Source organism: Muntiacus reevesi, chromosome 16 (genome assembly GCF_963930625.1).
Source record: "Muntiacus reevesi chromosome 16, mMunRee1.1, whole genome shotgun sequence".
Lineage (NCBI taxonomy): Eukaryota > Metazoa > Chordata > Mammalia > Artiodactyla > Cervidae > Muntiacus > Muntiacus reevesi.
In genome coordinates this window covers 61,888,548-61,901,103 of record NC_089264.1, presented here as the reverse complement: position 1 = coordinate 61,901,103, position 12,556 = coordinate 61,888,548, and the positions used below count along the sequence as shown (strand labels likewise).

The window sequence follows — 12,556 nt, the reverse complement described above, 5'->3', positions numbered from 1 at the left end:
TACTTCCCCAAAATAGGGATTTATAGTCAGATAACTTTGGAAAAGACTCATCTCACAAACGGACACAGGGTTTAACTCCAGTGATGTTCGCTGCAGTATTGTTCACTACAGCAAGTGACTGTGGACAAGCTAAACTAACGGTTCATCAGTTACATAAGTTGTGGCAATTATTACAATGCGATACAGCATAACCATTAGAAAAATAAGAAGCGAATGGAAAGGCAATCATAATGAAGTCTCAAGACAAACGGTTATAAAAGTCAAAGCACACTGTGATGTCCCTTTGTTTAAAAAACATATATTAATGTTTACAGGAGAAAAGATTCAAAAGAAAAGCACTAAAATGTTACTAGTGGTCCACTCAGAGTGGTATGACCTCATCAAGTAAAAAGAGGTGGCAGAACATCCCTGAGGTCAGAGAGACCCAAAACTAGAGGTTCTGCTGCCTGCCTTGCTGTGCAAGGTCATGGGGCAAGGAATGATGGGCTATCTCCATGAACTCAGAAGAGACCCAAGTGACAGCCAGCAAGAAAGCAAGGGCCATAGTCCTACAACCTCAAGACTCTGACAATTCCAAAACCGGGGAACTAAGAAGAGGACCCTGAGCCTCAGATGAGATCACAGCCCCAGCCAACCCCTACATTTCAGCCTGGCGAGAGCCTCAGGGAGGACATTGCTGCCTGAACCCACATCCTGACCCACAGAAGCTGTAAGACAGTATACGTTATTTGAAGCCCTCAAATTTGTGGTAACTTGTTATGTGGCAATAGAAAACTAATACAGTGGTAAATAACAAACCAGAGAAGTATTTGCCACATTTAGAAGGAAAGAATTATGTCAGCATCGGTATTCAAATTATTGTTTTTCAAATAACTCAAATTCTTGAACAAAGGTTCAATACAAGTGCACAAATGAAAATGGACACTGGCCAGAGACAACCTAGACAGGGACATGCAAGCTGAATATCAACCCTGCCTTAATAGACAAAATCCTCCCACAGATTACTAACAATAAGAAAAACTCATTTGTAAAATAGGAAGACATGTAAAACAGGAAGACATTGGTTGTCAAGGAAATTCAAACGGCTAAAAACATAAAAAGTTAGCATCTCATTGCTAATTATAGAAAAATTAAGACAATGAAATGCTAACTGCATCTACAAAACTCACAAATTAAAAAGAATAGCTTCATCGCATTATGGTTGGGTATGAAAAATAGATATTATTCTTCTGGGTTGTAAGAATATAAATTAGCACAAAGCTTTAGAGATAAATTTTGTGGGATCTATAAAAATTCTATATGTGCATACTTCTGGATCTGGCAAAACCAATTTTATATATGTGTACAGAAATGGATACTGCATGAGGAATTTTATTTTTAACATTATAATTTTTCATCTTGTCTATCTTCTTGCCTTAAACTCTAAGCTACATCAGAAACTCATGTCACATGTTAGGAGCTCACAAAATATTTGTTGAGTGAATAAGTGATGCTAATTGCAAGTTATAATTATAATTATAATGGGCTTCCCAGATGGCACTAGTGGTAAAGACAGTGAACGGCGCTCAGTTGTGTCCAACCGTTTGTGACCCCAGGGACTATACTGTACAGCCCAGGGAATTCCCATGCCAAAATACCGGAGTGGGTAGCCTTTCCCTTCTCCAGGGGATCTTCCCAGCCCAGGGATCGAACCCTTCTTCTGCGTTGCAGGTGGATTTGTTACCAGCTGAGTGCACCCGCCTGCCAACGCAGGAGACACAAGAGACAGGTTCAGCCCTTGGGTTGGGAAGATCCCCTGGAGGAGCACATGGCAACCCGCACGAGCATTCTTGCTGGAGAATCCCAGGGACAGAGGAGCCTGGACGGTTACAGTCCGTGGGATCACAAGAGTCGCACACAACTGTGTAGACTCACACACACACACACACACACACACACACTCACACACAGACACACAGGGACAGAGTAGCCTGGAGGGCCACGGTCCGTGGGATCACAGAGAGTCACACACAACTGCGTAGACACACACACACACACACACACACACACACACACACACACACACACACACAGGGACAGAGGAGCCTGGCGGGCCACAGTCCCTGGGGTCACAAAGAGTCGCACACAACTGCGTAGACTCACACACACACAGACACACAGACACACAGACACACACACACACACACACACACACACTGCTATAACAGCAAACTAGCTTGATCACGTACAACGCGATGCTATGAATTTCATGCTAACTCCTGAACTGACTTAGAAAAAAGCCCATGAGATACTGAGGAATAAAAAAAGCAAATTGCAAAGCAATATTATTACATAACTTATAACAGAAATGTGCAAATATTTATTTTCACATATATAAGAATATACATAAAGAAATGGATAACTATGTATTCAAACTATTAACAGTGGTTCACCTCTAGGTTAATTTGTTTTGGACACTTCTCAGAATTATTTTTATAAGAGTATATTTACTTTTGCAAATAATAAAATTAATGAAGTTCAATTCTTAAAAGAAAACTTGCAATTTATATATTTACTTCCTTAGCCTCAAAAGTTCTACTCATCTTATTTCTTTTTAAAATAGGTATTCTTAGCCAGGGACCAATGGTTACCTATGGACTTAGTGATGGGGTAAGGGAAGACTGTCGTCCCTTTGGAACTATTTAAAAAATATATATATATATATATATATATTTTTTATTATAGTTACATTTTTTTATGTATTTTTATTAGTTGGAGGCTAATTACTTTACAATATTGTAGTGGTTTTTGCCATACATTGACATGAATCAGCCATGGATTGACATGTGTTCCCCATCCCAAAAAATAAAAAAATATTTTTTAAGGGATATGGTCCATAGGAAGAAGGGCATGGCAACCCACTCCAGTATTCTTGCCTGGAGAATCCCATGGACAGAGGAGCCTGGCGGGCTACAGTCCCTGGGGTCACAAAGAGTCGGACACGACTGAGCGACTAACACACACATGGACCACAGAGCCTAATGAGATTCTCAAAGATATCTGTAACACAGGATCACTGACACCGTATCTAACCCCAAACCTCCCACAACTGCTAGCAACTTCCTTTCCTTTCAGAGAAACCATGGTCAAAAAAAAATCACGGAAGCAGAGTCTTTAATCCACCAACTCTTGACTAACTTTGACCTACTAACTTTTAAAGAGATAAAATGAAACTCCATGAGCATCTGGGGGAAGTCAGTACACAATGATTAAATATCGCACTTCTGTGCCGGAATTACCAAACTGTTAAGGATGCAAAAAAGACAAACCTCAAGGCTGATCTTCACAGAAACTCAACACTCACCATTTTCTTCATGGCAGTAATCAAAGCCTGCCACACTACATCTTCGAAAAACCATCTTATTCTCAGTGAGGGTTCCTGTTTTATCAGAGAAGAGGTACTGAATCTGTCCAAGATCCTCAGTGATGTTCAGGGCTCGGCACTGAACTGTAGAACCCATTTTCTCATTGTAGAAATCCACATCGCTTTGAATAAAATATATCTGTCCAAGCTTCACAATTTCAATGGAAACATAGAGAGAAATAGGAATCAAGACCTAAGAAGAACCAAACAATTTAAAAACGTTAAAGGGAGAAAAGAAAGAATGAAAAGCCAGACAGAGCTGGATAAGTAGCAAAGATCTTAAAACTGTATGATGAGCTCAACAGACATTACCTGTAGCAAAATGATCATGGTCCAGAACATATAGAAACCCGCCAACACTGGTGATGTGGTATGTCCATCCGGCTCAGGGATATTAAAAAAGGGTATGTTTTCATATCTGCTCAACCAGATTCCATGACCTTTCAAAAAATACACAGACATCAAAAGGATGCTATGTATATATTATGCAAATGTAAAACTTTATTTCTAAAGAAAGAGAGATGACAGTATTTATTTTTGTCAAACACCAGGTGTTTGAGAAACAAATTCTAATTCAAAAGACTACATGTTCTCCTGCCTCTCTCTCTCTTCACATCTTCTCCCAGGTCCCTTTACGACTGTGGCCACATGTGATCAATTATTAATGCTTTTCAAATTAGAGAATGAGAGAGATGAAGATGTGAAGAAAATAATTATTGGCAAATAACCACCCCCACCTACTGGAGTCAAACTTAAATTCATAAATGTCATTTTGAAAATATAATACTTTAAAATGAATATCTTGAGGGAAGGATGTCAGCAAATAATCAAATTCCACCTACCCAATGCACCAGTTACGCACATTATCACCAGAAGCAGGACACACCAGAGGACGTCTGTATTTGCTCTTCTTTCCAATTTGCTGCGCTTGTATCTTGGCCCGCTGTTGTTCAGCATTGCTTTGGTTTCATGGCCTACATGGGTGACACAAAATTCAGAATATGTGGAAATTAAAGCCAAGTAGCAAACATCATATTTTTTAATCTCTCTGGCAGACAATTTAATGAAAAGTAGTTATGTAATACACTTGGTTAAATTTAGTTTCCCTTCATGATCCATTTAGAAAAACAGAGGGATCGGGTAGAGAGGGAGGTGGGACGGGGGATCGGGATGGGGAACACATGTAAATCCACGGCTGATTCATGTCAATGTATGACAAAACCCACTACAATATTGTAAAGTAATTAGCCTCCAACTAATAAAAATAAATGAAAAAATAATAATAATAAATAAAAAAGAAAAACAGAGATGAATGATTATCAAGACAAAATTTCCTTTCTGCTGCTAGAGATTGCATTTGAATAAGTAGAAAATGTTAACTTGCAGAAGAGCACAGAGGAGACAATGGTGAAAAGTCAGAAGTTAACCAACCTGCATAAACCACAATGCCCATGACAGCCTCTGTGTTTCTAATGGTGCATCCTCTGAGTAATAAATTCTCTTTACTGAGACCCACGCGTTCTTTGTTGGAATGTTCTCTATAAAAAAGACAGCATATAGATTTATTTTTAAATAGCAAAAATGGGAATGTAAAAATAAACACTATGAATTTGGAGTTTTCTTGATTAGAGTATAAAGTTAAGCAGTTCACAGGAAAAGTTTCAAATCTTGATGTTCTTGCTCTAGTTATTTCCCACTTTGGCTGGGAAAAAAAGACACAACAGGTTTCTAACACTGTTTTCTATCATTCATTGTTTGCCAACTACTAGTACTACAAAAACTAAGAGATAATCCAAATTAGAAAACTACTTTCTATAGTAGAAACTGAATTTGGGAGCAACTTAATAGCTGATGAGGGAAAAGTTCTTAATGGAATCAGAAAATTCCTACCTCGGCCCTGGTGACATCAAGGATTATCCTTGGGCAATAATAGTGGCTACTAAAATTATTAGGTAGAAGGCTGGTGGGGAACCTTATAATGAAAGGGTAAGGCTGACAATACCCATCTTAACATAACTACAGGACATCACGGCCTCCAGAAGTTTAGGGACAGAAACTGCTCATCCCCCTGGGCATCTAATCAAGCTTCTATGAGGATGAATCAAACAGGTGTCTGTGGCATCAGGAGATCTGTGAAGCTTTTGAAACTGTATACGATATTTCCCTCTGTGTGTCTATGTACGTACATTCATACACATTTGTCATTTTCTGGACAGTATTTCTTTCATCAGATTCTAAATGTCTGTGAAGAGTTTTCAGGAAACAAGGCCAGAAAAACATGTTAACCATCACCCAAGGATGCAGTTGGCCAGATCTATGAAATCTGCAGGGGTAACCTCTGCAGGCAAAATGATCTGGTCTGTTTAACAAGTGAGTGGCATGTGGGGGGCGGGGGGAGAGGGGGGAGCTGGGGGAAGGGGGCAGAAGTGGTGGAGGGACTGGGAGGGAAAATTTAGAGACATACCAACTAAATGCAACATGTACACCTTTGCTTTGATCCTGGTTAGAATATATTAACTATAAAAAAATTTGAGACAATTAGAGAAATTTAAACAAAGGCTAGGTATTAGATACTACCAAGAAATTGTTCTTAATTTACTTAAATGTTATAATGATATTATGACTTTTTCTATAAAGATTTTTTCTGTTGTATATTCATAGTGAAGTATTTACAGTGAAATGATGTGATGTAGGGGCATATAGGGAAGGAAGTGGGAGGAGGGCAAATTATAAAACAGCTAAAACTGGGTGAGGGCCCATGATGTTCATTACACTTCCTACTTTTGCATATTTGGAAATCTTCTGTAATAAACAGTTTTAAAATAATCAACTTAATCACTTGATTTAATTACTATAGTGGTAAAAATGCAGAGCAAACTCGTTAGAAACTTTTTAAAAATAAGCAAAAAGTCAGGTATTTCACATATTTTGTGAAAATGCATACTAAATTTCAGCATTAAGGTCAGTTTATTTTCTAAGCAACAGACTTCAGTCTATGAGTTGTTTCCTCTTTGTTATATACAGGGAAATTGTCAGTGTATCTGCTATCCATGCTATCTTGCAAGGAAAAGAAAAAAGAAAGCTCTTCAAGAGAAGTTTGAAGAGCTTTCCTACTCTTCAAATGAGGAAGAAAATAGACAAATCTGTTTTGTTATTTTACTCCTCTAACTTGCAAAGCATTTTCTTTTAAGAGGTGTGTGTTTACATTCCTTCATATATATGGGTTTATGCACAAACAGAGACCCATGAGGTCATAGTCAGAACCAGCAATGTCCTTGGGTTTAACCTAATTTTATTAATACTTCCTGGATTTACAGATGAAGAAATTAATCCCAATATTTACATTCCCATGTAGCATTCTCAGGCTTGATTAGGCTCCTCAACAACATAGCATTTATTATTCCTACAACCTTTACAGGAACAGATATAATATACAAAAGCATCAGTTACAAAATTTCTTAGTGTATTAAGATTTTTACCCTGGGATCCTCATTTTTCACCATTACATCACTCTGGTTTACCACCTTTACATCAAAGCCCAACTTTTATCTTGATTGTACTGACTCCAAATTCTAAACACATCCTGCACTCGATGAGTGTGTATTGGCACGTATGACATGGGACCTTCAGATTCTGTGCAAGACACGGACTGTCTAATTACAGCCTTCATCCATTCAAGAGCCTATATCACATGTACCATATGCCCAGCACACCCACCTGAATGCTGAGAACAGAAAAACAAACTTAGATAGTCTTGGCCTCTGTGGTTTAACGGGAGGTGATTCATATAGAAATGTCCAAGTATAATAACAATAGTATAGTTATTATGATAGAAATCTGACATTCAGCATACAACATGGGCACAAACAGGGAAAAGTCAGGGCTACCTGAGAGTAAGAGGGTCAGAGAAGCCATCAATAATACAGAGAGTGAGCCCGAACATCTCAATTTCTGTTCATTTTAGAAAATAGGCCACAAAGCAGGAAAAATGTAAGGACCTAGTTCAGCAGATAAAAACTATTTCACAAAAAATTACTGTACCCACCTGGGCTGACTCTACTGAATACGCCTGCTCTGACTCAGATTCTGTGCAGAGTACTACATTCCAGACCACACAGAAACAGACTAAAGTTCAGTTCTTTTCTGTCCAGAATTGTGCCAGAACCTAGTCTGAGCTTGTCAGGGGAGTCAGCATTCCCAGTAAGGGGCTGTACAAACTGGACTCTAAGGTATTTTTTGACCTGGACCTCAGGTGTTGGAAGTTCAGGTCAGAAAAAATCACAACCCTTAAATCTTCCAATCACAACAGGAAATTGTATAAATAGTCAGCAGTGGAGAAAATACTACTAGAAAATGATTCTTCTTAAACTTATGAGCATGTTTCTGACGGCAGGATCACCGGCTAACTTCCCTTCATCATCTCGCCTCTCTATGATCTACTCTATCGCTCACCTACCCTCCAAACATACTTAAACCACTATGAGTCCACAAACGCACTGTCGTCTCCGGCCCCTATGTCATCACCTGTGTCGGTCCTTCAACCTGGAACGTCAGTCATTCTTTCTGTTTAGTTGTCTGCCTGGTATCTTATTTTTGATGGTTGAAGTCTGGCATTATCTCTTTATCTGGACTAAATCCTTTCCCTTTTCCAACTGCACAGCTTCCTGTCCCTCCCAACATCCATCTGAACCAGATGCTACTTAAAGATGCTACTACTATGTTCTAAACTTCCATCTTGACAATTCTGTAAAATTTTAAACAACTTGATTGAAGAATAACAAGAATCATACAGTAAATACATGTACTGTACACATTTAAAGTGCAAAATTTGATGTTTTGACATGTTTCCCCTGTGAAAGCATCACTCCAATTAGAAAAATGAACATATCCATCACTTCCTACGGTTTCCTGACATGTTTCTGTAATCTTTTCTTCCTCTCCTCCCGCTCCCAGGCACCCACTATCTGCTATCACTCTGAATCAGCTTTCTTTTTTGGGAAATTATATAAATCAAATCATACAGTATATATTCTTTTTCGTCTGGCTTCTTTCACTCAACATCATTTTGAGATGCATCCATGTTGCTGCATATATTACTAGTGAATTCCTTTTTGTTGCAGAGTAGTATTTATTGTATGGCTCTATCACTTGTTTATCCATTTACCTGTTGATGGAATATTTGGGGCTATTACAAATAAAGCAGCTCTGAAAATCAGTGTCCAGGTTAGCATACGGGTAAGTGTTTTCCCTTGACTAACTACTTACAAGTAGAATAACCAGATCATAAAGTTGGTGTGTATTTTAATTTTTTAGGAAATTTCCAAACTATTTTCTAAAGTGATCGTGCTTTTTCCATTCCCACCAGCAGAATATGCATATTCTAGTTTCTCTACATTCTTGTGAAAAGTTGGTATAGTCGGTCCTTTCAATTGAGGAGTTACACTCCTAAGGCTTTAACTTGCATCTTTTCACACAGATATCTATCATCCACGTATTGTCTTTGGTGAAGTCCAATATTTTCGATCATTTAAAAACTGTATTGTTCATTTGCTTATTGAACAATAACCAAATAATAAAGACATTTTATTTAGCAATAAAGAAAGACATACATTCTGAACACAAGTCCTACATGAGATATACACACTGCAAACTATTTTCTTCCAGTTTGAATGAAAACTCTTCATTCATTTAGCAGTGTCACTTGAAGATAATAAGTTTCTAATACTGATGAAGTTATTTAATTACTTTTGTCCTTTTATGAATTGCACTTTTGGAGTTATACCTAAGAAATCTTCGACTAACACAAGATAGCAAAGATTTCCCCTATGTTTCCTTCTAGGAGTATTATAATTTCAGGTTTACATTGAAGTACAGGATCCATTTTTAGTTAATCTTGGTGATTAATCTTGATGATGAGACGTCTGTGTTGAAGTTTATTTTTTTGAATATAGATGTGTAATTGTTGCAGCATTATTAGTTGAAACAACTAACCTTTCTCCACTAAACTGCTTTTTCATCTTTGTAAAAATCCAGTTGCCCATAAATGTCTGGACCAATTTCTGGACTCTAATCTACTCCATTGACCTACTGGTCTATCATTATGTCAAAAACAAAATCTGGTGGTCTTAGCCATCCACATCTGTTCTTCTTTTTCAAAGTTGTTTTAGTTAGATGGTTCTATCTCCATATAAATTTTTAGAATAAACTTGCCAGTTTCTAAAAATGAAATTTAAAAAAGGTGGGGGGCAGGCTTCTCGGATAGCTCAGTTGGTAAAGAATCCGCCTGCAATGCAGGAGACCCCAGTTTGATTCCTGAGTCAGGAAGATCCTCTGGAGAAGGGATAGGCTACCCACTCCAGAATTCTTTGGCTTCCCTTGTGTCTCAGCTGGTAAAGAATCCACCTGCAAGGTGGGAGACCTGGGTTCAATCCCTGGGTGGGGAAGATCCCCTGGAGAAGGGAAAGGCTACCCACTCCAGTGTTCTGGCCTGGAGAATTCCACAGACTGTATAGTCCATGGGGTGGCAAAGAGTCAGACATGACTGAGCGACTTTCACTTTCAAAAATAAAAAACTTTGTTGGAATTTCAATTGGGATTACACTGAACCCACAGATCAATTTTGGGGGAAAAACTGACAACACTGAGTTTTAATGCATGAACAACAAATGTGTCTCCATTTAGTTACATCTCTAGTTTATCTCAACCATGTTCAGTGGTTTTCAACATGTAGGTCTTCCATATCTTTTTTCTGGTTTACTCTTAAGTATTTTTTCTGATGCTATTATAGACTGATTTTTTTTAAAGTTTCGATATCTTAATGTTCTTTGGTATGTACAGAAATACAATATTTTTATATTGATCTTATTTCCTACAACACTGCTAAACTATTAATTCCAGTTGCTTTTTAATAGATTTCATCACGTTTTCTACAAAGACCATCATAATATCATCAATGAATAAAAGACAGTTTCACTACTTTATTACTTGCTGATTTTATTTCATTTTCTTTACATTAGCTAGGATCTCCTTGAATGGAAGTGGTAAGAGATAATATTCATGTCTTGTTCTTGATCTTAGGGGAAAGATGTTGAATCCTTCACTATTAACCACTCCAATATTCTTGTCTGGGGAATTCCCATGGATAGAGGAGCCTGGCAGGCTGCAGTCCATGGATTCAAAGAGCGCCGGGCACGACTGAGCAACGGAGCACACGGCACACGAAGCTTGATGCTGGCCGTGTGGCCTTGTGGGCGCCCATCAGCAAGAAGGGAAAGCCTCCTTCTGCTGTCAGCGTGCAAAAGCGGAAGTTAGATTTCGTCCAAGTTTTTCTATTGCCAGGAGATTCTCACCTGGTGTTTTTTTTCATTTGTTAATTGTGGTTTGCTAATATTATAAATTACATTGTTTGATCTTCTAATGTTGAGCCAACACCGCATTTTTGGTATAAGTCCTACTGAGTCATTATTAGTTTCCTCTTTATATATTGCTGGGTTTGGTTTGATTTGCTATTAATCTATGTAAAGTTTTTGCATCTATGTTCATGAGGGCTATAAATCTTCCTCTAAATGTCTCTGTATTCATTTGGTATCAAGTAATGGCATCAGGATGATTCTGGTGTCAAAAGATGATTTAGGAGTTTTTTTTTTTCCTCTGCCATCTTCTTATAAGATCACCACTATGAAGTAGGTCTAATTGACTTCTCTTAAACATCAGGAAGGATAAAAAGAGTCAGTAACTTGGATCAAAAAATAAACCACTTCAGTGGCAGAAGCCAGCCAGAATCAGCTAAGGCCCTAAATTCTAGCTTCCACTGGAAAGGGATGCCGACGCCATAGGAAGCCTCCAGATGGATGCCATTGTGGATTCCCACACGTTTTCTTAGATGTGTTTCAAAGTCATTGGCTAACTTCTACCAGCTGAGTTGCCCACCTACTCTGATTCTAATAGGATAGAAAGACACCATCCTGTCATGTCACTTAAGCTGCCATGTCTGTCCAAACACTCTTCCAAATAACTAACACGTCTTGGGCTTAACATGGAGCTCATGTAAATCATTCATGTATTATTGAAAGAGATTCGAGGGTTATTTTAAGAACAAGATTTTGTTGTTGTTTTAAAAATATACAAAGGTAAATATTTATCAAATAATTAAAATAAGCCAAATTTATAGGTGGCTTAACTTACAGCCTTTAGTGATTTAACTTGGGTATAAGAACACAATTTTTTTTTTTAAGTTAAATATAACTGCAATATGCAATTCCACTCACACCCACAAAGGAAAGTCTTGTATCACTCACAGGAAGCCTCGGAATCTGTTGAGGTCATTGTTTGGACTTTCACATTCTATCCTACTGGAGAATTTCTCAGGATCAACTTCAGAGTCCTAAAAACATATATATTTGAAAAATTACCACACAAAAAATTAAAGGTTAAATCTTGAGATTTAAGTGTTTATCCTTTCGCCAATTAAGATAAAACTAAGGTATTCATGTCACAAAATATATGTCACAAATTGCCCAAATGAAGGAAAGTACACACATAATTATGAATGAATAGGTAAGATGAGAATGGTCCTAGAGCATTAATAAATATCTTCAGGTGATGAGAATGTCTGAACCGTACACTGAAATTCATGCAGGACTCCCTGCAGGAGGGAGCTTCTCCTACAAAACACATTCTTTTATCCGGGAGACACTGAAAAGGTGAAAATACTTTTCTTGTTGTTCTTTAATCATATAGGTAGTTTCTGAGATTAAGCGTGTATCTACACACACACACACACACACACATGTAATACAGGCTTCCCAGGAGGCACTAGTGGTAAAGAACCCACCTTCTAATGCAGGAAACATAAGAGGTACAGGTTCAATCTGTGTTCGGGAAGATCCCCTGGAGGAGGGCATGTCAACCCACTCCAGCATTCTTGCCTGGAGAGTCCCATGGACAGAGGAATCTGGTGGGCTACCGTCCATCGGGTCACAAAGAGTCAGACACAACTGAAGTGACTTAGCATGCATGCATACATGTATATATGTACTCTGAGCATGCATCCATTTAATCTCAGAAAATTTTATTTAAATAAGTAAATCTAGATATATCTCACAAAATTCTGTAATAGGTCAAAAAATAATTTTAAAATGCTTTATAAAATCA

The 12,556-nt window shown here is 38.0% G+C and overlaps 1 protein-coding gene across 3 annotated transcripts in view; it reads right to left on the bottom strand.

Moving 5' to 3' along the window:
• The window catches only part of ATP10D (ATPase phospholipid transporting 10D (putative)), a 122,613-nt gene that overhangs the window by 60,615 nt on the left and 49,442 nt on the right, over window positions 1-12,556 (bottom strand). For all 3 annotated transcript variants that reach the window (XM_065907207.1, XM_065907209.1, XM_065907208.1), the window contains exons 5-9: window positions 11,701-11,786; window positions 4,835-4,941; window positions 4,246-4,377; window positions 3,716-3,843; window positions 3,344-3,596 (exon numbers count right to left, since the gene is read on the bottom strand). In XM_065907207.1, coding sequence (XP_065763279.1) covers window positions 3,344-3,596; window positions 3,716-3,843; window positions 4,246-4,377; window positions 4,835-4,941; window positions 11,701-11,786 — 706 coding nt within the window. The remainder of the gene's footprint in view (window positions 1-3,343; window positions 3,597-3,715; window positions 3,844-4,245; window positions 4,378-4,834; window positions 4,942-11,700; window positions 11,787-12,556) is intronic.